Source organism: Armigeres subalbatus, chromosome 2 (genome assembly GCF_024139115.2).
Source record: "Armigeres subalbatus isolate Guangzhou_Male chromosome 2, GZ_Asu_2, whole genome shotgun sequence".
Lineage (NCBI taxonomy): Eukaryota > Metazoa > Arthropoda > Insecta > Diptera > Culicidae > Armigeres > Armigeres subalbatus.
This window is the reverse complement of record NC_085140.1, coordinates 91936084-91960273: the sequence shown is the minus strand read 5'-3', so window position 1 is coordinate 91960273 and position 24190 is coordinate 91936084. Positions and strand designations below refer to the sequence as shown.

General features: G+C 39.3%; 1 protein-coding gene across 1 annotated transcript; it reads right to left on the bottom strand.

Moving 5' to 3' along the window:
- Positions 1-2149: 2149 nt before the first annotated feature.
- Positions 2150-3027, bottom strand: LOC134209946 (cuticle protein 16.5-like). The gene is made up of 2 exons (XM_062685964.1): positions 2896-3027; positions 2150-2814 (listed from the first exon to the last, which is right to left on the bottom strand). Exons 1-2 carry the CDS (start codon positions 2908-2910, stop codon positions 2362-2364), a joined length of 468 nt encoding a protein of 155 aa, XP_062541948.1. The 5' UTR covers positions 2911-3027; the 3' UTR covers positions 2150-2361.
- Positions 3028-24190: the final 21163 nt, after the last annotated feature.

Sequence of the window (24190 nt, the reverse complement as noted above, 5' to 3'; positions counted from 1 at the left end):
AAACCATTAATTTTTTTTTTTTTAAATTCAATCCATAGCCACTTCTGAAAATTCTTAAAAATGTTTGAAGACATGCTTCTAGGAAATGATCTTGCAAAACAAGTTTTATAACTTATCCGAGGATGTCTGAAAAAATCTTTTGAAATATGAGAGGACCTTCGGAAAGTCCTTGAAATTCAGTTTTTGTGCTACCCACGTCTCGGAACGTGACCGCGCCTCTGGGTGTCACATAACACATTTAACGTAATATGTGAATATGTACGTTATGTGGAAGATATTGATTTGGAAAATGTATTGGAGGTAACCACTTTCCCTTCGATGGGACTCGAACCCATGACCCTACAGAGTCCCATCGAAGGGAAAGTGGTTACCTCCAATACATTTTCCAAATCAATATCTTCCACATAACGTACATATTCACATATGAGTTTTCATAACATTGTAAATTAACGTCCAAGTCGGGTGGTTTAATCCCCGGAAATAGGCAATTACCTTTGATTGAACTGACATTTAACGTAGTTCCAAAGGAACTTGACCATCAAAAATTATTACTGCCTTTAATAATTGAAACTGCATTTAATAACTTTGTATTTTTTCGGTATTTAAAAAGTTGCTGTTGTTCTTTTTGATCCATACTCGCTCACTTTGAGTGATTAATTGTTTAACCTCGCGACAGATTACAAATTAACAACTATTCTAAAAGATCAGATAAAAAATTGGTAATACTATATTCCATATAAAGTTATCCGTATTGATTAGTAAAATAGAAGTTGTATAGATCGCATCACTATTCTTGGTGAATCCCGATCTACGTTTCTAATTACCCCACCCAACCAACATAACTTCCTTTCCGTGGCTATTGTGGAGATGCAGAGGTATCCTCGGTCTCTAGTAGCAACACACAAAAATCACACACTAGCATTCCCGGCTTTTCTCTTCTTATTGCTCTAAAGGAGTGTTGCCGGGGAAGAGCGTTATTAGACAATTTCTTCTAGTGTTCAGCTTTGGACCATACGCTAAAAGGACGACAGTTCATCGTGGGTTTTTAAGAAGAGGAAAAGATGATGACAATTACTGGTCTTCTCCTCCGCTATGGGGTTTTCCGTAGAAGAGAAGAACAGAATTTGCTTCAACCTCACGAATTCTGTTACATTTTCAATCAAAATTATCTATTTTGCTACAACCTCATCGTAATCTTTTGCACTTGCTTCAGAATGTTTGTTGAGTGCTTTAAAATAGGCGGAGATGTGCCGAAGCGAAATAGCCTGCCAGATAGTTATCTGAAGTTTTACATTGACCCAACATGGTCAATCCTCCATGTTTTCTATCAAACTATAACTAACATGTGTATCGTGCTGACAAGCCATAAAACAATTTAATGCCATTACTTTTTATCCTATGCAATCAATTTTACTTAACAGTCAGAGTCATCTAGATAACATAAACAAACCAACTAGTTGCACATACTTATATTCAGAAGCGAATTCCCTTTCACTCAAGTAGTACAACATGAACACAAAACTCAGTTCCATAGTTATTTTTCAAATTTTTATATATGTTCAAACTTGCTTTAGCCTCTATAAAATGATTCTCGAATTTGATCGCTACGAGAACGAATACAGCATTATCGGTAATTTCTCCAAAGTTCGCGTTCGCAAATACAACCGCACTACTCCAGTCATTAATGGTTCATACGAGTTGTTTATAGATTTGGGTGGCAAACATGAAGTAAGTAGTTTTAAATCATATGTGATATTAATGATATTAATGTGATTTTGTTATGCGAAAGGTTGGATTAACTTGTTCCCGTAGCGAGTTGGGTAACAACCAGTACAATTTGTTTCCAATGAAGCTGACTGCCATGCCGGTGTGTGATTTCATCAAAACCTACGCCGAAGACTATCAGTGGATTTGGGAAAACAAGTCAAACATTCACAAAATCGGACCGCAGGGGTTATGTCCATGGCCCAAAGGAGCTTATTGGATTAAGGATGTGGCATTGGATAGTTCGATGCTTCCCTCGGTCATCCCTAACGGATATTATCGCTGTTATTGGGACGTGCGTCTCATCGCGACAAAAGAACTTGTTCAGCGTCAAACTCTCTATGCCAGAATACGACGAGAATTTATGAAAAATGCTTAATAAAAATAGGCTCAGATATTTTTATTGAATGTTTTATAAATGTTGAGAAAAATTTAATTCTAATAGGAAGCAAATTCCAATTATTTTTATGGATTTATTGGTTAATATTCATTTAATTACACTACGGACTAGCAAGGTACTGAATTAGAACTAAATAACTATTAAATGCTTCACTCTCCTCTTTCGCACCATTCCATCACGTCGCAAGTTTTAGTCCTCTAGACTACAACCGAGCGATAACGAATGGTTGTAAGGTAAGGTGCCGTTCGCACAGGTGCCACCACTTTTGCCACGGGAGCAGCGGCCACCAACTTGGCAGCGGCTGGAGTGGCCACCACAGCAGGAGCAGCTGCAACTGCGGGAACTGCTGGAACCGCCGGAACCGCAGCAGCCACTGCTGGCGCTGGAGAGTACACCGCATAGGAGAACAGTGCCGGAGCTTGCGGCACATAGAATGCGGCGAAAGACGGTGCAGGGACGTGGAAATGTGGTGGTGCGACTGCTGCTGGGACGGCTGGGGCGGCTACTGCTACTGGAACAATTCCGTTGTAGGTTCGGGCAAACACCTGGGAGCTCTGTGCAGTGACAAACGCAGGTCCTGCCACTGCCGGGGTTAGAACGTGCGGCTTGGCACTGACCGCAGCTACCAAAAGGCAAACAGCAACGATGGACTGCAATGTATCAATCAGGTCAGTAAGTGTAGATCAATTAGGGCTATCGATTGGACATAATCAGTCGATTGGATAACTTACCACCTTGGCGAACATTATGGTTTCGACTGTGAGTGAGTGAAGCGAACTCAACCGCAACGCTTTGCGAACAATTAGTGAATATTAAGTGAATAATGCCGTTATCGGTATTTATACATCGAATGTTGATTAATGCTGGGCTAATAAGTGCCCTCCCATTGTTCCTAGCGGTAGTGTATGGTCAAAAATAGTTGAGGCGTGGAGTTTTGGTGCGGGGTACCTTGATTTGGCGTTTGGTGCAAAGCAAGGCGTGCATCACGATTTTTGGATATTTTTTTGAATAATTTAATTTGATTTAGGCTTTTCGTACATCAGCGCAAATGATGCAACTATGACATTGAACTCAAATATATGCTAAAGTTGTTAATGTTACTGAATTAAAATGTGTGCGAGGGACTGCATTTCGATGTAAAATTTGCAATTGAAAGCGGCACCAAATTTAATTCACCATAAACATTAAAAAAAATTAAAATTAGATATTCAAAGTTCACCAAAAATCAAATACGATAAACGCAATCTCTATATATTAAGTTTCGAGAAATTTTTAAATAGAACTTTATGTTCGTCACTAACAAGAATTGTAAGTTTCCAATAAAGACAAACCTTCCTGAACCCGAAACTAATTTCACTCACGTTTTCCAGGGCACCCAATACGGAAACATAACATTAACATTTCGGATATTTCCCCGATCCTAAGAACAATAAGCAAATTATATTGCGAACGTTGTAATATATACAATATACATTATTCTTTCGGGGCCCTTCTTAGCCGTGCGGTAAGATCCTACAAAGGCTACAAAGCAAGACCATGGGTTCGATTCCCGGTGCCGGTCCAGGCAATTTTCGGTTTGGAAATTGTCTCAACTTCCCTGGGCACAAAAGTGTCATCGTCTTAGCCTCATGACATACTAATGCAGAAATGGTAGCTTGGCTTAGAAACATCGCAGTTAATAACTGTGGATGTGGGGGATGTAATGTCAATGAAGAGAAGAGAAGAATATAAAATTCTATGTAGCACAATATAAAATTATACATTGAAAAAAAAAGGTCCTGTGTTTGTGTTTGGCGAAAATCGTGATTTTTTTTTACCTTTTAGGGTTCCCAACGGATTCTATATGGTTCTATCTCTGTTGAATATTGTTTTCTATTTCCGGCATTCATACCTAGTGACAAGCCCATTGATGTCTAAAAATGATTGATGTCTTAAAATGTCTATGATGATTCGAAACGGATCGAAACGAAATATAGATTTACTTTCGAGACTTCGAAACGATACGAAATCGGGGTCCCTTTAATTCGAAATTTTACGAAACGAAACGAAATTATAAAATTTTTCTCCGCGGATTTTATATTAAATTGGTTTTACATTATGTACGGAATTTCAATTTCACTTTTCAAAGTCAAATAACTGTTTTGCGACCAATATAGTTAAAATAAGAGAAGAAATAGTCAACCCACACTCCAAATTCCAATATAACCCACACTCCATAGCACTTGCGCTTAGGCGATTGACGTCGCAAACCGCACGGCTACGAAGCCCACTGCTGAAGCATACTTTATGTTTACTTATCAGCGTTGTTTTATGGTATTGAGCTAATTCGAAATTAGAAAATGAATGCATTGATTTTATTTGTTATCCAATGGAATACTCCGTCGTGCGTATACGCAGATAGAGAATTGATAATAGCATACATTTGCTTACTAGCAGAATCCTGTGAACCTTTCTAAAATGCACAATAATTTTTCCTTTCTCATACAAAACATTGTATCAAAAGGCTATCATACTTTCAAATTCAAACTTTTTATAGGAGACTCGGCCCAAAGTCTTATATGCAATCAGCTCGACGAACTGAGCTATTGTCTGTTTGTCCTTGTATATGTGTTTGGGCATATGAGGAATGCCAAAATTGTTGCCAAATTTCCATCATTATTCGATATTTCATGGGCTACAGCTCTTCGATGAACCTACGCCGCATGGAGTATCCTTCTGCACCAGAATCGATCCTGAGCCAATCGCTCCCAGTTGCCCTGAACATTGAGCGCCCTCAGGTCCTCTTCAACTGTAAAAAGCCATCGTGTACGCGGCTTTCCACGAAGCCTGCGGCATTTTCTGGGTTCTCTACTAAATATTATCTTCGCTTGACGTTCTTCCAGCATACGAACAACGTGACCAGCCCACCGTAGTCTGCCGTGTTGTATAAGCTTAATAATATCCAGCCCTTTATACACCTGGTACAATTCGTGATTCATGCGACGCCGCCAGATATCGTTCTCCTGTTTACCGCCGAGTATTGTCCGCAGCACCTTACGCTCAAACACTCCGAAAGCTCTCCGATCAGCCTCCTTTAACGTTTATGTCTCATGGCCGTTTAAAGCCACCGGAAGAATCTGAGTAGTATACAGCGCGAATTTTGTTTTCGTTTGCAGACTACGGGACTTAAGCTGGTTACAAAGTCCGCAATAAGCCCTATTTGCAGCTGCAATACGCCTTTTCACCTCACGGTAATTACATTATCGCACGTCACTAATGTTCGATGATATACAAATGCTTCTACCACCTTTCACCATCCAGCACCATTTAGCTACCACCACTACTACGATGATTGCCAGCGACCATGTACTTCGTTTTACTGGTATTGATCGTGGGTCTAATCCTCGCTGTCTCCCTCTTAAAAGGCACAAAAACCTCTTCCACGGCACGGCGATCAATCCCGTTAATATTGATATCGTCCGCAAATCCCAGGAGCATATGCAATCTTGTGATAATGGTACCGCTTCTTTGCACACCAGCTCTCCTAATCGCTCCCTCGAGCGCTTTATTGAACAGTAGATTCGAGAGTGCATCACCCTGCTTTAATCCATCTAAGGTAACAAATGACGTCGATATTTCATCCGCAACCTTTCACTTGATTTCGATCCGTCCAACGTTATACGAATCCGCCGTATCAGTTTCGCCGGAAAACCATGTTCAAGCATCCCTAGCAGCACACTTATCATATACCAGTTATTAAAACCTCTGTATAACTAAATCAAGTTACATATGAGTTGCTGCAACCAAATCAGTCCAAATTGTGCTGCTTGGGATAATTTTCTATAATTCATTCCGTTTCACTGAATCGTACGCCGCCTTGAAATCAATTAACAGATTATGTGTCTGCAAGTTGTACTCCTGGAATTTATCAAGGATTTGTCTCAGGGTAAACATTTGATCCGTCGTTGATCGGCCCTCAAGAAAACCTGCTTGGTATTCGCCGACGTTTTGGCGCTGTCTTTTTCCGCACGCCATTGACAGACTCATAGAACCTCCGCATATAAGTCTGCTCCATTTTTTCCTCCGCCTCGCTAATCACTTGTTCTTCATATTCTTTCTTCTTCCGTTTTTCGTTGGGTTCGTTTTTCGGCTGCTTTTGCTTCCTTGTACCGATCTCTGTTCGATTGGGTACCCGACACCAACATCCGGTTTCTGGCAACGTTCTTCTCGTCTGTCACTCTCTGACACTCCACATCGAACCAACCCTTCCTTGGTCGCCTCTGTGCAATGCCTACCACTGCTCGTGCTGTTGTGCTCACCGCTCCATGGATCGACTCCCATAGATCGTTACTTGATTCCACCGCATCACTCGCTTCATCTGCTTGCCCATCATTAAGAAACCAACTCCATGCTCTGCTTTTCCGCCGCCGCTGTGATAGATGTTATATTTGAATGCAGTGTTGGTCGTGGCGGGGTCCACGGCTCGGAATTCACGTTCTCCGGATCTAGGCCATAGGACTTCTTGAATAGCGGCCACGTTCACTCCAACCTTCTGCAGTTCACGAGCCAGAAGGTTCACTCGTCCAGGTTCATTTAGGGTCCTGACATTCCAGGTACCAAGTTTCCAATCATAGTCCTTTTTTCGTTGCCGGGTCCATCATCAACCGACTTCAATTAAATGCAAGAAACAGCTGTTATGATCAGTATGAGCTGAAAGCAATCATGAGTAACAGTAAAAGGTATCAATAACAGAATAAGTCATTGTTTCCTCCCCTTGGATATGTTATCGTGATGCGATGGGTGGGCTTACGCCATTTGCACTGAGATGGCACCCAAAGACATATTCTGTCGTCACAAGTTGACTATTTTTGCTTGGTGCCATGTCCCATATCTGACATTGATGCACAAATTTAACGCATGTGCATGTGATCCAACGAACGTTGTGTCTTGATGCTTTGAATGGTAGTGCAGTCAGGCAGAAGCCTTTTTCATCAGTGATAATGATGTGAGTTCCCTCCTTTTCGGCAATTCTTTTCTGATACGTTCCCTGTGACGATGAGTCGTAGCTACGCTTATATTTAAATAGCTAGGCATTTATTGATAAACACTGTATTCACTTCGAAGAGCCATAATAAAAAAAAATACCTCACATTATTATGATGGTATATAAACAATCTTATGACGGCTTCATTCTCGATCATTTTTACTAATAGATAGGGAATAGGTGTGATGAAGCTTTACTTTGCTGCTTAGCTAAAAATCGTACAGATCAGTCTATATGATTAAGAATGAGTTAATGGGAGAGAATATCTAATTAAAATTGTAAATATAACGTCTTTTTAGTCAGTTCAACAGTGTCTTAATGGACGACATGATCCTTAAACGGCTGGAAAACTGCTTCAAAAGTTATTAACTTGTAATTTTCATAAATCGGGGATTGAACTTCCGACTCAGTTTCTATGATGAAGCATGTAAGTTAAAAAAACTGTTTCGGTCGATTTTGAACGCGTATAATGACAATAGACATCTAAATAGCATAACAACTCAAAAAATAATTTGACTCTTACAAGAAAATGACAAAAATGACTTTAAACTATTACGATGTTAGTTAGAATTACACCTCTCTGACTATTTATGAACGTAATTCCCTCTGATTCAGTTGCTACAGCGTCTTCTTGGACGACATGTTTCGTGTACGGCTGGCAAACTGCTTCAAAAGGAATTATGCAACTTGTTCGGTATCATAAAGGCCTGGTGTAGAGGTCTCTATTCTGTTCAGAGTCCCGCTAGTAAACATAAAAAACAGAATGTGACATTGTGGAGCATTTTTCTTTTGCTCGGGAAGCACCACCTTCGGTCAAATAGCCTGTTCGATCAATCTGAGCGTTACAGCCTATTCAGATTACGCCATTGATGATAATAAATATCATGATGAAGAGTTACTCGACGCCAATCCCCATACATTCAGCTTTCTGTGGTGAATGCAATAGAAAATATTATATAAATTATATTAAGCTATTAACTTGATATGCCCTATAGTACATCATGCTTCAGTTACATTTACGAACATATTTGGGATTTAGGGGCCCTCCTTAACCGTGCGGTAAGACGCGCGGCTACAAAGCAAGACCATGCTGGGAGTGGCTAGGTTTGATTCCCGGTGCCGGTCTAGGCAATTTTCGGGTTGGAAATTGTCTCGTCTTCCCTGAGCATAAAAGTATAATCGTGTTAGCCTCATGATATACGAATGCAAAAATGGTAACTTGGCTTAGAAACCTCGCAGTTAATAACTGTGGAAGTGCTTAATGAACACTAAGCTGCGAGGCGGCTCTGTCCCAGTGTGGGGATGTAATGCCAATAAGAAGAAGAAGAAGTAATTGATCATGCCCTTTGAAGCGATTTGGATAGGAAGAGTGGAATCGCCAACTGCCTGTTGTTAACATCTCGTGAATAAAGGGCGGGCTCTTCTCCTCATCTATTGGGTCAATCTGAGAAACGAGGGCTAGATTATAATATTGTATGTACCAGGGTTGTTAATCGTTGATTTATCGTTATCGCCGATAAAGTTGATTGTGATCAACGTCATTGGTTGCTACGATAACGATGAATCAACTGAATTATTATCGGAGTTCGATGATTTAACGTAAGTTAACTCGATAATTTTGCGAAAATGGGGTTACTAGATTATGCGAATAAAATTAGTGTAAAATTTTGACAGAAGTCGAGAATGGAACAAATTGTTTGCACCCGGTTGACCAGACTTATGGGCCAAACACAATGGATACGTTTGCGTGCGTTTTGACAGTTTTCCCATGGGAAAACTGTCAAAACGCACGCAAACGTATCCATTGTGTTTGACCCTTTAGTTCTGATTGAAGAGGGGCACTCTAGAATTAATGCATAATGCCTGCTACTCTACGAAACGAATCTACGAAACGAAGTGAAGTGTTCTGTTGGTGGTTTAGGGATTTTTTTCACTATGCAGCATAGGTGTTACGATGAGAAGACCGCGGAAATTTGCAGTACCCAGGCGGACATAATTCTCTGCGACAAAGACAATTAAATATAAGTACAATATAACTGAGAGCGCAATCCTTATCGTATAAGCAAGAATATTCAGCTGGAATAGGAACCCCTCGACAATATATTGGGATTCAAGTACTAGAAATGTATTTGATCCAGCGATCTGTAGTGCTGCAGGCATAGAGCACCATTATCGAGTAAACATACTCTCAATAGATTGATGGACTAATCTCGTCACCTATTCAATATGATTCGGTTAGGCTAAGGAGTTTGGTCTACACTGTGAGTCATAAAATAGTCATATATCTGGGTGCTCCAGATCTTAAAAATAAAAGTTTTATTAATCACTAATTTATTTGTGGACGCAATAGCGCCCGTGGCAAGTGTTTTTTTTTTTTTTTTCAATATGAACGGTTCATTAATTCATGCATTTAAAAAAAAATCAAAATTTTCGACGTCTGCTGTCTGTGATTTTTTTCATCAAATGCTGTTTCTGGTTGTCTAAGGCTGTCACTGGTTTTGTTTTCTGCATCTGATAGTATAAAAGAATTGAAGCGTCGAATATTTTATTTTTTGTGAGAATTTCCCCGCGTGCTGCGTCTGGTTGGCTAGTCACCGGACAGACAAACAGGGCTATTATATTAATCATACTAGATTAAACAGAAGTATAGACTTTAAAAATGAAATAATATTTTGGTCAATTCGGTGACCCCTTTGAATCCCAATTTAATTCCAGGATTTAAAGGCGTTTCTGAATATTGTAAGGCGATACAATGCTTAAAACAGATATTGCAAACACAACTTGTGAATATTTGTACTTTTAACTGTAGTACACGTTACAGTTAACTCGATAATTATCGATAAATCAACGAATACTCGATAACGATAAAGTTAATTCAACGCTCACTTTATCGTCAACGAAGCATCATCGTACAACCGTTACCGTTATCATCATCATCATCATCATCATCATCATCAGTAGTAATTGATCATGCCCTTGAAAGGATATTTTTTTTCGAAAATAAATTGAAATATAAAATTTAAAATTCATTCCAATGTGTATTTCATTTGATCTTCAATTCGAAATTCAACCAGACGGAGTTTGTGCTATCTTGCTCGGGGTGTAATCAATGCGGCATGTTGTAAATTCAATCCATTCTGTAGCTATTCAAAATCATTGCCATGGGACCGGTCTCTTAGTAGATGGTGTAAGGGGACAATCCGTAGTTGTAGGCCACTGGAGTTCCGTAGGAGTAGGCAGACACTGGAGCACTATAGACACTTGGGGAAACGAGGCTGGAGTATGCCAGTGGGCTGGGAACTCCGTGATAGGTGCTGGTCACATAGGGGCTACGGGCAGCAACAACAGCTGGGGCGACAGCACTAACCACGGCAGGCGAGCTGTAGCTGGTAACGGTCGAAATTCCTGGGCGGGCAGCCACGGCGGCGATGGCAACGGCGAGGACGAACTGTAGGATGAGAAAGACATTTGATTGTTGTTAGATTCTTGAATCCTTAAACATTCTTCAAACTTACCAGTTTAGCGAACATTTTGACTGAGGTTTTGTGGTTCTGCTGACGCGAGAAGCTGTTAGAGTTGCTGAAGTTTTGATTATGATTTACTGCCTGTCCCAATGGCTCCTTTTATACTCGAAAAATGTAACACATTCTCTCTGCACACATTCTAACCAGAACCGAAATCCAGAATATTTAATACCCGACGCGCTTGACATACCGCATCCAGTTTCCAGACGAGCAAAAACATTTCTTACATGCGTATCAAGTGGTCATCTATAATTGCTCCATGTAGACATAAGAGCGATACGTTGGAGTGCGAATGAACCGAGACGGAACGAAATCGCAAAAACTTCAATCGGGATCAGCAGTAATAGCAGGCACCTAGTGCTTTCGGTTTCATGAATTAGCTGGAGGTGAGATTCCGAAAAAAAATTGGCATTTAAAATACCGGCGGATCCGGTTCAAAGCGCCATAGTATTGCAAGTGTTCACACCCTTTAATGGGTAAAGAAATAAAAATAAACATGAAAAGATTGTTCTTGCTCTGGTTTGGTTAATTGATAGAACATACTGGTTTTTGATCCGATAGATTATACATTTGGTTAGTGAAATGTATTTCGTGCTAAAAAGATTTATTTCAAAATGTGAACCAGCCGACCAAAAAATGTGATCAGTAGATCCAAATCAATTATGGACAGGGAGTCATTAGAAGCTTTATGGCTAGTTTAATAGGCAAATTTTATTACTTTACTTTATTGACTATTTTTTCGTAATATTCAGTGAGTATACTTCTTATTCTTTTTCTTCTTTGATGGCATTATGATCTTTGATGGATGGTTTCTAAGCCAATTACACGCTTTGCATTAGTAAAAACAACTTAGATAGCAACTAACAATCTACCTCTATACCCGTCATAAATCTTTATTATTCAATCGTTAATTACTTGTTTTGACGTGGAACTACAGTTTTGTTTGATACGGAGTACATTTCAGAATTTGAAAAAATTAGACCGTCACGAAAAAATGATAGGCTAATATATATAATGGGCTAATAATAGGCTAATAATAATAGGATAATTCGAGGCCAATACGTCCATCATTTTTCATCGGATTTTCAAAACTTTGTCATCAGTCGATTGCAAATTTATCTAAGATTCAGAAACACCAATGAGCTATTGATTTGTTACCTATTTTCAAACACTCCAAACACACTCATAATCATGACTTCGCATGATTTCACTCTCCTCTACCAGTTTCCAATTATCTATTCGATTTATTTAAGGCTTATGTGGAATTACAGAAATGTTGGGGCGAGGGTAAATAGGCAGGGTAAAATGGCCTTCAACGCACTTTTTGGGCAAAATTGGTCAAAACATAAAATCGTGTTTACTACTTTACTACATTTTTAACGAATAGTTCAATAAAAAATTAGTATTATTATCGAAGCTCTAACGAAAAGATTTCTTGATTGGCTGTTCTTCTAGCTCGGTTGTAAGCAGATGGTTCACAACGCTAAAAAAATCAATAGGGTGGGTGTACCAATTGTCGCCATACATAAGAACAACTATTTTTTAAAAAATAAGTAAAAGGCATGTTGGTGGACTTTATATATCAAGCGAAAGGTTTTACTTCCTGCTCCTTAGAATAGCTGTGAAAACCATAATAAAATTTGTTATGATCATCAAAATTGATTAATCCATAATAGGAACGCATGCACCAGTTTTGGCACTATTCTTAATTTTGGTTCCTTATTTGGCAAATCCCATTGTTTTCTTATGGGACTAGCCAAATAGGGATCACTAGTGCGACAACTGGTGCAAAGTATGTCAAAAATTAAGCAAAATCAATTTTTACAATTATGCTCTGCTTGTTTTGGAGGAGATCAAAGGTTTTATCGTATCATATGACCATAGGAAACAATGGGACAGGATTCTGCGTCGAATGCAACTTGATAAGAACAAATCGATTAAGGATAAGTAGGGGGAATGACGGCTTTGGCAGGTTTTGTTCTATTATTGACAGGGGGTTTTTTATGACTGACTAGGCTCAAATTTGGCCTAAACATTCTTTGCATATCAAAGAATATTGTGGCCAAATTTCATAAAATTTGGTCGACAAAAACCCCCCTGCCAATAATACAAAACCTGCCAAAGCCGTCTTTCCCCCTACCTAGAAAATGAATGAGTTTTTTGCGGGTTTTGCGCACACATCGTTCTAGAACTGACATTGTTTCATCGCTCTAAGGAAATTATTTCATCTTCTTGGGACGTGGTTCCACGAATGCATCGCCCGATACATCTTCAACTTTCGCGTAATCATCTGATTCATATTTCACCGGATTAACTATAAACGTTACACGTAATACAAATAATGGTGTGTTTACAAGATTTCACTTTATTTACATATCTTATAAAAATCGTTGCGCTCAGCTATTTTTTTCACAGACTCCCCCTTCGGTTGTACCAATGTTTGACACGTTCGGTTACTAATACCGAAAACAGTTTATATTTTTTATTCCCATCTTTGGCGCAATTTGTCGAAACATTTTCTTTTTGTTTTATAATTCATTAGGTATTTTCTCCAGTCTGCATAAAGTCTTTTTACTTTCTCTCCGATATGCCACGGACGCTGAGTTTGAATATTTTCGGCATTATATTTTTCAGTAAGTAATTTTACAACGCGTGAATCAATATCCGAATATTTTGATTGTCAGCCGAGCACCCTAGGGGCTGTCTACAAACCACGTAGAACGTGTTTTCACATTTTCAAACCCCCTCCCCCATAGAGAACTATCGTAGACTTTTCCGAAACCCCTTCCCCCCTATGTAGACTTTTCTAAATTTCAAAAAATATCATACACAATTGGAATAATATGGAAATCAACCACGTGTTAAGCAATTCAGCTATTCAAATCCATTCCAGTATGTAAACTTTACAATAGAGATGGGCGTTCAGATCCGGAACCGTTCAAAAGATCGTTAAAAGAAGTGAGTGAATGATTCGTGGATCATTTTTTTAAAGATCCGGTTACCAGTTCAGCAAATTATTTGACCATTTGTATGTAAATGACAAAATGGAAAGTTCATTGTTTGTACTCCATACGCTTGTAAACAAGAAAGGGTGAAGATATTTCCAATACGGTTCAAAAGTGTGAGCCTGAATGACTAATGCTTCACTATTTCGCATTCTCCTTGCATTTTGTTCTATGGATCCGATCCGGTTGAAAGATTCGGATCCTTAGAATGAATGATCCAGATCTGATCCGTTCATCAAAGTGATCCGTTTTGCCCATCTCTATTTTACAATAAAATTAGAATTTCTCCTACAGGTGTGCGCCACCGTCACCGACACTTTTGCTTCGGCGCACCACTGCCTAAAATCTGTGACGAATCTGAACTATAATTCTCCACGCCGGTTTCAATTTGTAGAAAACTGAAGACTTCCGAATAATTTGAGTTGAGATTCCGAAAATGTCAACTCAATTAATAATTTTTTAAAATTTCTTTAGAAATTCAGAGGATTTTCCATTGATAATTCCAAATAATTTTCATTCTAACTCCCGAAGAAATTGCTATGAAATTTACGAAAAAAATTCCCATGGACATTTTTAAGAGTTTTCCGAAAATTCCGTAGAATTTTTGAAATTAAGAAAAATTTCCCGGTACATCCAGTGGAAATTCTGAAGGTGTTCTCGCGTAAATTTCGGAGAATTCCCTCTTACAAGTTTCAAAGAATGTCTTTTGGATATTCAAAAGACTTTTTCTTTGGATATTAAAAAATAGGGGGAATGACGGCTTTCGCAGGTTTTGTTCTATTATTGGCAGGGGGGTTTTTTATGTCTGACTATGCTCAAATTTGGCCTAAATATTCTTTGCATATCAAAGAACATTGTGGCCAAATTTCATAAAATTTGGTCGACAAAAACCCCCCTGCCAATAATAGAACAAAACCTGCCAAAGCCGTCTTTCCCCCTACTTCTTTTGTAGATTCCACAAAATTTTCCTTTGAAGTACAATATAAATTATCGTGAAAATTCTAACGAATCACTTGCAGCTTCCAAAGAAGTTCTTGTCGAAAACCAAATAATATTCTAGTAGAATGTGCAATGAAATCTAGACGGAAATTTTGAAAAATTTTAGAAAATTTTTAAATAATACTTCGGAGAAATTTCCTGCTCAACATAGAAGAATTTCCTGATGAAATCCATGATAATTTTAAACCGTAGTTCAGCCTATTACTTGAGTGAAATTCATTAGATTTTTCGGGAAAAATACAAGAGATATTTCGGTAAGGTCTTGCAAGTCCGGAAAAATAAAAAAAAAAACAAACAAGTGAACTTCCCTTAATGCAGTATAAATTGTTTTGCTAAAAAAATGAAATATAAAAAGTCTACGTAGACTTTTGGTATACCCCGTCCCCCATCGTAGGCTACCGTGGACTTTTTCGAAACCCCCCCTCAAAAGTCTACTTGTTGAAAAAAATGTTTGCCATCGTTCGTGTCTTTGTGGTATGCCACCCAATGCACTATGGTCCAGGATACAGATTTACGCGGAAAGATTCATCTTACGCCAAAACTAAATTTTTTAGAAAAAAAAACTGTTGTTTTACAAAATTGTTCGAAATAGTAAGGCCATTATTATGGTGCTACCAAAAAATAGGGTGGCCCATCATATAAAAAAAAATAGAAAACATTTTTTTTATTTCTCGGAATACTGACATGTTATGTTATACAAAGTTGTAGCGCGGGTTATTCCAATAAATTTTGCTAAAAAAAATCTGTAGCTCTTAAGTTGGCTGATTTAGAGCAGTTTTAATTGGATTAGGGTGTACCTCAAAAAACAGTAATTTTATCTACTTTTTTTGTTTTAGATTTCTCAAAAATGTCATCTTCGGGTGACTTTTAGAGCTAAAGAAAATGCAACTTGTGATATGGGTGAATATGCTCAATATCTTTTTCTGATCAAAAGTTATAATCGTTTTTCTGTCAAAATTACATTTTTTTCAAAAGTTGGTATCTCCGGTTAGGGCAGGCCAAAAAATATGTTTCCACGGCATTTGAAAGAGCAATTCATATTCTTTATTATGTCAAAAAATTGGGGATATGTTATTTATCTCAAGTTTTACCAATTTTACTGAAGTCATGTTTTTTCAAGTTAATTTATATAACTCGACTACGGACTTAACTTTGACTCAACATACATAAAGTTAAAAAAATACATCCAAAAAAATATTCTATAGTATACAGGGTATTTAGGGTTGCTTGTCGGTGTTTGAAAACTCCCAAGTAACAAATCTTAAATTATTTGAATTTATTCATAATTTGTAATGGTTTTAAAAGTGATATCAAAATTCTATTTCTATTCTAATTTTATTAGAGCTATTAATAAGAAAATGGTGCATCATAATTTTATCATTCTTTAAAGCGTAGCATTAGCTTTGACTGACTACACATATCTATGGTTGGTACTCCTTGATTGACCAGAATCAGTGAAATTTCTCAAAGAATCAACTGAATGATCAACTGGGATTGTTCAAACATTCTTAGTATGCAAGTTTCATTGACTCAAATATTCAAATGATCAATAACGGCGCCGGCCACGTCCTTGTAGTCGGTTAAGAAGAGGGAAGGAATATTAGTAAGTGGTTTTTGTTATTCGAAGACCATGGCTACCTCTGTGTCTCCACAAAAACCACAGGAAGAATTTATCAGTTCATTGGTAGGCATCGGTGAATCTGAATTCACTCTGATAAACGATACGACCATTCTTCATACAAAATGATTTTAACTAACCATGATTCGGCCGCACAAAGCAGAATGAACTAACTACCTGCACACCGAGCAGGAACACCATCAAACGCATATTAATTGATTTACTTCTCGACCGCTCAAAGTACATCGATACCAGATCGTTCGACGTGTTTATGAACCGAGCATGGACAATAGTCACCATGTATGTCTTATGACATATGCAAACTGCGGAGGATCGCGTTTTGGACGACCGAACTGACACTAAAAACTATTGTAGAACTAGTGCTTTTTAAAATATTCTCCTAGATACATTAAAAGTTATGCAATAAATCTAAAATAATGCTTTTTATAATATTGTTTTGAGACACTGGCATAAAATGCAACTTTTCCATAAACTAAATTTAAACCCGTAATGAATCTGTTGAACATCAGTTAAATGATGTTCGACACTATTTCATAGCTGTCGAAAGGAACCATACCGATGGAAAAATCAAGTCCAGTTGATATTTCAAAAGAAAAGTAAATTATAACTTCAAAAGAATAAGTAGTAAATTTTTCAATTCCAAAAACTGTTCGTTCTTCGACAAATAAATAATCAAAAATGTGAAAATCAAACTGCTTCTACAATCCCCAAGTCACTAACAGCCGAACAGTGGGCGCAATTCGCACAGACTCATAATACTGAACAAGGAGCACTAGAACAGTTGGCGGATGAGTTTCTGCAAACAGGATATGAAAATATTGACCGGGAGGAAGATGATGAGGACAAAGATGACAATAAGGATGAAAAACATGAGGAGCTTTCAACAACTAGACACTTGAACACAATATCAAACACAGTGCTTTGAAGGACTTTATAAATAATCACCCTTATAAATAATCGTTTGCCAAATGTATTACCCAAGGACCCCAGAAAGTTTCAAGGAACTGCACAAGATGTTTCTTCTTCTGCAATGTGAGTTAGTCAATACTGGCACCATGGTATACGATAATATCTGTTGAACTTCTTTCCAGATTTGAATGAATCTATGTTTATTCTAATTAATATATAAATAGATAGGTTGCCAATTTACAAAAGCTCGAAGGATGAGTTCTGGCTAATTCTTTTTAACATTTATGAATAACCACATTTACAGCCAATGATAACACTGAACGACAAAATCAGAAAAAGCTTTAATATTTGCGATTCTCATGTGTTGCATTTGTAGTTCTCGACTTCTAAAGGCTCCCCCAGACCTAAGTGATTTCATCGCCGCGACGGCGACAACTAGTCGCCGCGATTCTATCGTTGGGTCGCTGCAGGCAATGTTTTATTCACGCTTCCATATTAACGGCGACAGAATCGCTGTTGCCAAGCGATAGAATCGCGTCGCGACTGCCGCATCGCGTGTGTTTGGGGAAACCTTAAATCGACTGGTTACTGACGTCCGAGATTATTTGGTTACAAAGTTGGAAAAGGTACTCACTTTAACGGCGTTGAAGTCATTTAATGCATGTTTGCTTGTAACCGAACGGTAACTTTTTTAGTAATTGGTGTGGGGTCGTAGGGTTAAATTTTGTTCAGATAATAATCAACGGGAAATTCAAAATTTGCTTGTTTGGGTGTGGCGACAATGGTTACGAAAAACGGGTGATGAGAAAGAACAAATGCGAAATTTGGTAGCTATGTGGAAGGATGTATCGAGAGTTAGTATCGAGTAGGGGATGGGAGATTTGGCTCTGTGGAAAAGCTGGAAGCGACAGATATGAAGATTTGATTAGTGGTGTGTCCAAAAGATGTCAAGTTCGTGATTCGTGGAAGAAGAACGTCGACAGATCCCTCGTGGAGATTCCTGCCAAATCGACTAAAAGTTTTTTTTTGTCTTTGTCTTTGTCTGTTTGTTATCGAAACTTTCAGCCCGAGGCTGGCTCGTCTCATTGGGAAAAAAGAGTAATTACATTTTAGTTTATTATTTTAGTGCTGGGATCGGACCAGATGGGTTCCGTCGTAAATGTGTTATTCTAGAGGGGGTGGACCATTTAGGTGCCGAAAAAGAAAAAGTTGAAATTTACGTTTGGTGCATGTTCCGTTGTTCGTTGTCCGTTGGGTTTGGCAGAGGGTCGTTCTGGGTTCCGTGGGGGGTGTTGTATTCTGTTTATCCAAAGGGGTTCCGTGTTCATTGCTGGGTCTTCCTTGTGTTTTGGGTGATGGGGGGTTTGTTGGTTAAATTGCGTCAACTCACTGCTTGCTTCCCTGAAGCCATTTCACGCCGCCAGAAACTTTCGACTGGCCAACTCTGCACTATTGCAAAGCTCACTAATATTGAAGTCATCCACTGCCCACGCCATCTTCGATTGAAGCCGTTCTTCGCCAGCCAGTGCCGCCCCTAAAAAGTCCATCAGTCGGCAGATATCAAGCCGCCATTTAACCACTTCATTGCGAGTCGCCGCTGTTACGTTCCCCGCCGTTATCGGCTTTCGAGAGGCCACCACTCGATCTCTACTGAGCAAGTCGTCCGTCATTGCTGCCCAAGAAACACGGTTTGTTCTATGAGTGTAAAAAATACATCTTCCGAACTTACAGCTTGTTACGCTTTGGTATAACAAACTGCTTTCATTACTTTCACACGACGCAAACAGCGCAAAAATTGTCGATATTTTGAACATCATTCAGTCGCAACCTTGTTTTTGATTGCACATACACAAAACTAAACTCAAGTGCTAATGATGTTTTCAATAACCGACTCTCAACATGGATCTGTCAAATTGAACACCAAATTGAAAATGTTGACCAAAACGTATATTTACAAAACACGAATGAAAACAAGCATGCATGAAATGATGAATACCATTTTATTAATAATAACAAAAATATACAAACTGAAAAAGGGGGCCCTCCTTAGCCGTGCGGTAAGACGCGCTGCTACAAAGCAAGACCATGCTGAGGGTGGCTGGGTTCGATTCCCGGTGCCGGTCTAGGCAGTTTTCGGATTGGAAATTGTCTCGACTTCCCTGGGCATAAAAGTATCATCGTGCTAGCCTCATGATATACGAATGCAAAAATGGTAACCTGGCTTAGAAACCTCGCAGTTAATAACTGTGGAAGTGCTTAATGAACACTAAGCTGCGCGGCGGCTCTGTCCCAGTGTGGAGATGTAATGCCAATAAGAAGAAGAAGGAGAAGAAGAAAAAGAAGAACAAACTGAAAAAATAAATCAAAATTGTTTCGAAGTCTCGGTCGAAACATTATATGCGGCTGATGTTTCATTGGCTAACTTTTCATTTTACTTCTTTTGAATTCATGCGTCATTGATTGAAGAAAAGTATAAATATGCAAACGCATAGTTTTGAAATTGATGCGTAAACAAATTCTCGAATCTGCAAAATAAAAACAATATGGCGAATTCTCGATAAACAGCAAGGTCGATGAGAAACGTTCATTGCATTGATCTTAAAAGGTGTTGAAATTACGTTCAAAATGCATATTTTAGCTGAACTACTATCATTGGGATATACATATATTCTGACAAAACAAATGTCAAAAAATGAACAAGTTATAACCTTGTTCGTAAAATCTTCCTGTTGGCATGATTTAAGTTGTAAGAATGCAGTATGAAACATCTTTAATGATCAAATTTCTTTATGTTTTGAAAAAACCTTTTTATAGCTTTCCTTGAACATAGCATGTTTTGTATTTCATTTTCCCGACCTTTATTCAACAGTATTACTAGATTTTCGTTAATAATGATGTTTTCGGTGTTACTTGGGTGGGGCTTAGGCACATTGCCTTCTGGGATGTAGCAGGACTCCCAGGGTCATAAATAGTCATATATACTAAATTATTACGATATCAGAATGTGCCCAATGGCACTGTCCATAAGTGTTTTTCAGGCAATAATGGGTCTTCCAGGGAAAACTATTGGGAGAGATTTTTAAAACTGTTCAGCAGCATATAGTCTTAAAAGCATATGGAGACGCTTGGTACATTAGTGCGATGACTCATCTTGTTACTGAACTTTTTATGCAAATTTCATTACTTCCGTTTTATTTAATAAATTAACAAGTATGCAACCACTTGTAGGGCTGTCCAGTGTCCATATACCAGGTGGACAGTTTTGGGGGGAGGGGGTTATGCCGAATGTCCACGGTACATACATTTTTTTTTTTTTAATATTTATAAGAACAACTGTAAACGCCGGGGAAGGGGCGTATCTGAAACTGATCAAAACCTGTCCTCGTGGTATATAGAAAGCCACTGTATGAAACTTATATTAAGGAAAACCATGTTCTTAAATAGTACATGATCTTGATAACCATGTCGAATACTGCGATGAAGAAATCATTAGAATAATTATTTTAAACAGCAGGTTCCCGTGCGTCTTCGAAGCGATTTTCGGTAGATATTTTATGTTTCGTGTGTTATGTTTCAAGGGATCATCTTTTTTATCATGATCAGCTGGAGCACAGATGCTGTTATTTAGAATGTAGAAAATTTCGATCTACCAAAAGCCCTTGCGTAAAATATTAGTTTGATGCAAATGTTCTAGGTTCTCCAAATTGTCCTGGAATTCGGATCAATGAGTCTACAAGATGTCAACTCTGCTTGGCATCAAACCAAAATCGACCCAGCATGTCCATAGATCCCTTGCGTATTATTTATTATCAGACTAAGGCTAGAATGGCCTGTGCTGCACATAAAAGTCTTCTCCATTCAGCTCGGTCCATGGCTGCACGTCGCCAACCACGCAGTCTGCGGAGGGTCCGCAAATCATCCTCCACCTGATCGATCCACCTTGCCCGCTGTGCACCTCGCCTTCTTGTTCCCGTCGGATCGTTGTCGAGAACCATTTTCATCGGATTACTGTCCGACATTCTGGCTACGTGCCCGACCCACCGCAGTCGTCCGATTTTCGCGGTGTGAACGATGGATGGTTCTCCCAACAGCTGATGCAACTCGTGGTTCATTCGCCTCCTCCACGTACCGTCCGCCATCTGCACCCCACTATAGATGGTACGCAACACTTTCCTTCAAAAAACTCCCAGTGCGCGTTGGTCTTCCACGAACATCATCCAGGTCTCGTGTCCGTAGAGAACTACCGGTTTTATAAGCGTTTTGTAGATAGTCAGTTTGGTACGGCGGCGAACTCTATTCGATCGGAGCGTCTTACGGAGTCCAAAGTACGTACGATTTCCAGCCACTATGCGCCTCCGAATTTCGCGTCGAAACACCTATGCCTGGCGTATTCTAGAGCTCCATAATCGTCGGTCTTGGGCAATGTTACTCCAGTTTCCCCGAACGTTCAGGGTCCCCAGGTTCGATTCCACAGCGTGCAGCCAGCGTGTTCGTGGGCTTCCACGAAGTCGCCGGCCCCTATCTGGTTCTCTGTTGAATTTTCGCTATTCTTTCTTCCGATATTCACACCAAGTGACCAGCCCACTGAAGTCTGCCGTATTTTATACGATTTACAATATTTTCTTCTTGTACGCAGCACTTTTCGGTCGAAAACCCCTAAAGCTCTCCGGTCCGCCCTTTTAAACGTCCATGCTTCATGTCCATAAAGGGCCACTGGTATAATCAGAGTTTTGTGTAGAGAAAATTTCGTTTCCGTGTGCATGTTGCGGGACCTAAGCTGATTACGTAATCCCTAAAAGACCCTATTCACAGCAGCAATACGTCTTAATTTCACTTCACGGGAAACGTCATTGTCACATGTCACAAGCATTCCAAGGTAAACAAGTTCTTTAACAAATTCAAACACATCCCCGTCAAGCACTACCTCAGCACCAACACCACTAGGTCTTCCTTTTTATCTACCTGCCACAATGTACTTTGTCTTGGCAGAGCTAATGGTTAAACCTATCCTCGCCGTCTTCCTCTTCAGTGAGACAAAAGCCTCCACTACTGCTCTGTGATCGATTACAATGAGGTCGATGTCGTCCGCAAAACCCAGGAGCATATGCGACCGTGTGATGATAGTGCCGTTACTCTGCACGCTAGATCTTCTAATAGCGCGCTTGAGTGTAATGTTGAAAAATAAATTCGATTTCTTATAGATTGAGCATATGAGGCCATCCTCCCTAGCAGCACACATGCTTCACATAGGTTGCTGCAACTCATATGTGACCAGATTTAGTCACAATCAAGTTGCTGCAACCATTTTTGTCTGACTTGTGCTGCTCGGGCTACCAGCCGGCAGGCAGTTCTTCATCATCCCATATTTTCTGGATAATGTGGTGGACTGATTGATGCAGCTGCTCACTTCCGTGTTTGAGTAGCTCGACCAGGATCTCGTCATTCCCAGCAGCTTACTGTTTTTCAGCTCGTTTAGAGCTTTCTTTGCTTCGTCCAGTGTTGGTGGTTCCACAGCTTGACCGTCGCCGACTATGTCCGATGTTGAATAGCAGGCACGAAAAACCATCACCTTTCCATAACCCTCCGCGCCTTTCGAAGTGACTCGATAAAGCCCCTGAAACTAGAACTACGCACATCACCCGATCCATAGTCGCCTTGATCGACCGTATCAGTTTATCCGGAAATCCATGTTCGTGTATTAGCTGCCATAACTGGTCCCGATCGATTGTATCATATGCGGCTTTGAATTCGATGAATAGATGATGCGTAGGCACGTTGCGCAAGATGTCTTGTAAGTAAATTTGATATTTTCACAATCAAATGTAAAATGGTTCCAATACCATTGAATGCAACAGTAATCGTATTCATACCACTACTTCATACTATTCTATAGATGAGACAAAGTTGAACAGTCGACAATAGTTGTAGGAAACTCATAATAGATAATAATAGAATCCTCTGTGATTCAGTTGGTATACTTTGATCCTGGAGCTTTAATACAAGCTTATTAAGCACTGAATTTCAAAGTGAATTTCGGTTGAAAAAACAAATTCGAAAATATAAACCCCCATATTTATTACCCAAAATCGTGACTAATGACGACTTCGGTGGTTAAGGGGTATAAGCATGCCTACCGCACCCTAGGTATCCGGGGTTTGATACCAGCTTACGTCGTTGGCGTTTTCTACTCTATTTTCTACTCTCTTCTACTCGGAGTAACGCATAGTAGTTAGTCAGCTGCGTCGAAGAAACATTTTGAGAGGCCGTCGGATGCATCTGGCGTCAGTAGTAGACTGGCTCCATCAATATCAAATGAAAACAAAACCAGCGGCCCTCAAATACAAGATGATAACGGTAATCAATCACTACTCCTTACAGATCAGAATGGTTGCAGCAAAATTAATTGTGGCACCAAAGTAGGAACGAGTTTCCTTCACTCGAATGACAAACGCTTAAACTCCGTTTCCCCGAATAGACAATTGGACCGATTACATCAAATATCCGAAAGAATCGCTTAGACAAGTTAAGTTGTAGCTTTTTTTGCAATCCCGATGCTACAAAATACTACAAATATGTTCGCACTACTTATTTATTGTCGAACTAACAAATTCACGGTGTATTTTGAGTCATGGAATCAGGAATAACAGTCACGTTTTCTGGAATGTTCTGGAAAACGTGACTGGTGCTCCCGAATACATGACTTAAATCACTATGTACTTTTGCTGGTACACGAATTCTGGAGCGCTTTTTTGCGTTAATATGATCATCATGGTCGGGTTCAGCCAAATCACACCAAGCGCCAATGAAAAATTACTCATTTTCTTGCACAAATTTTCGTGTAGCAGATCCAACTGATCACAAATCTTATCGGATATCCTTCTTTCTACCCTGTAACTGAGGATAACCAACAACAAATGTACGAAAGAA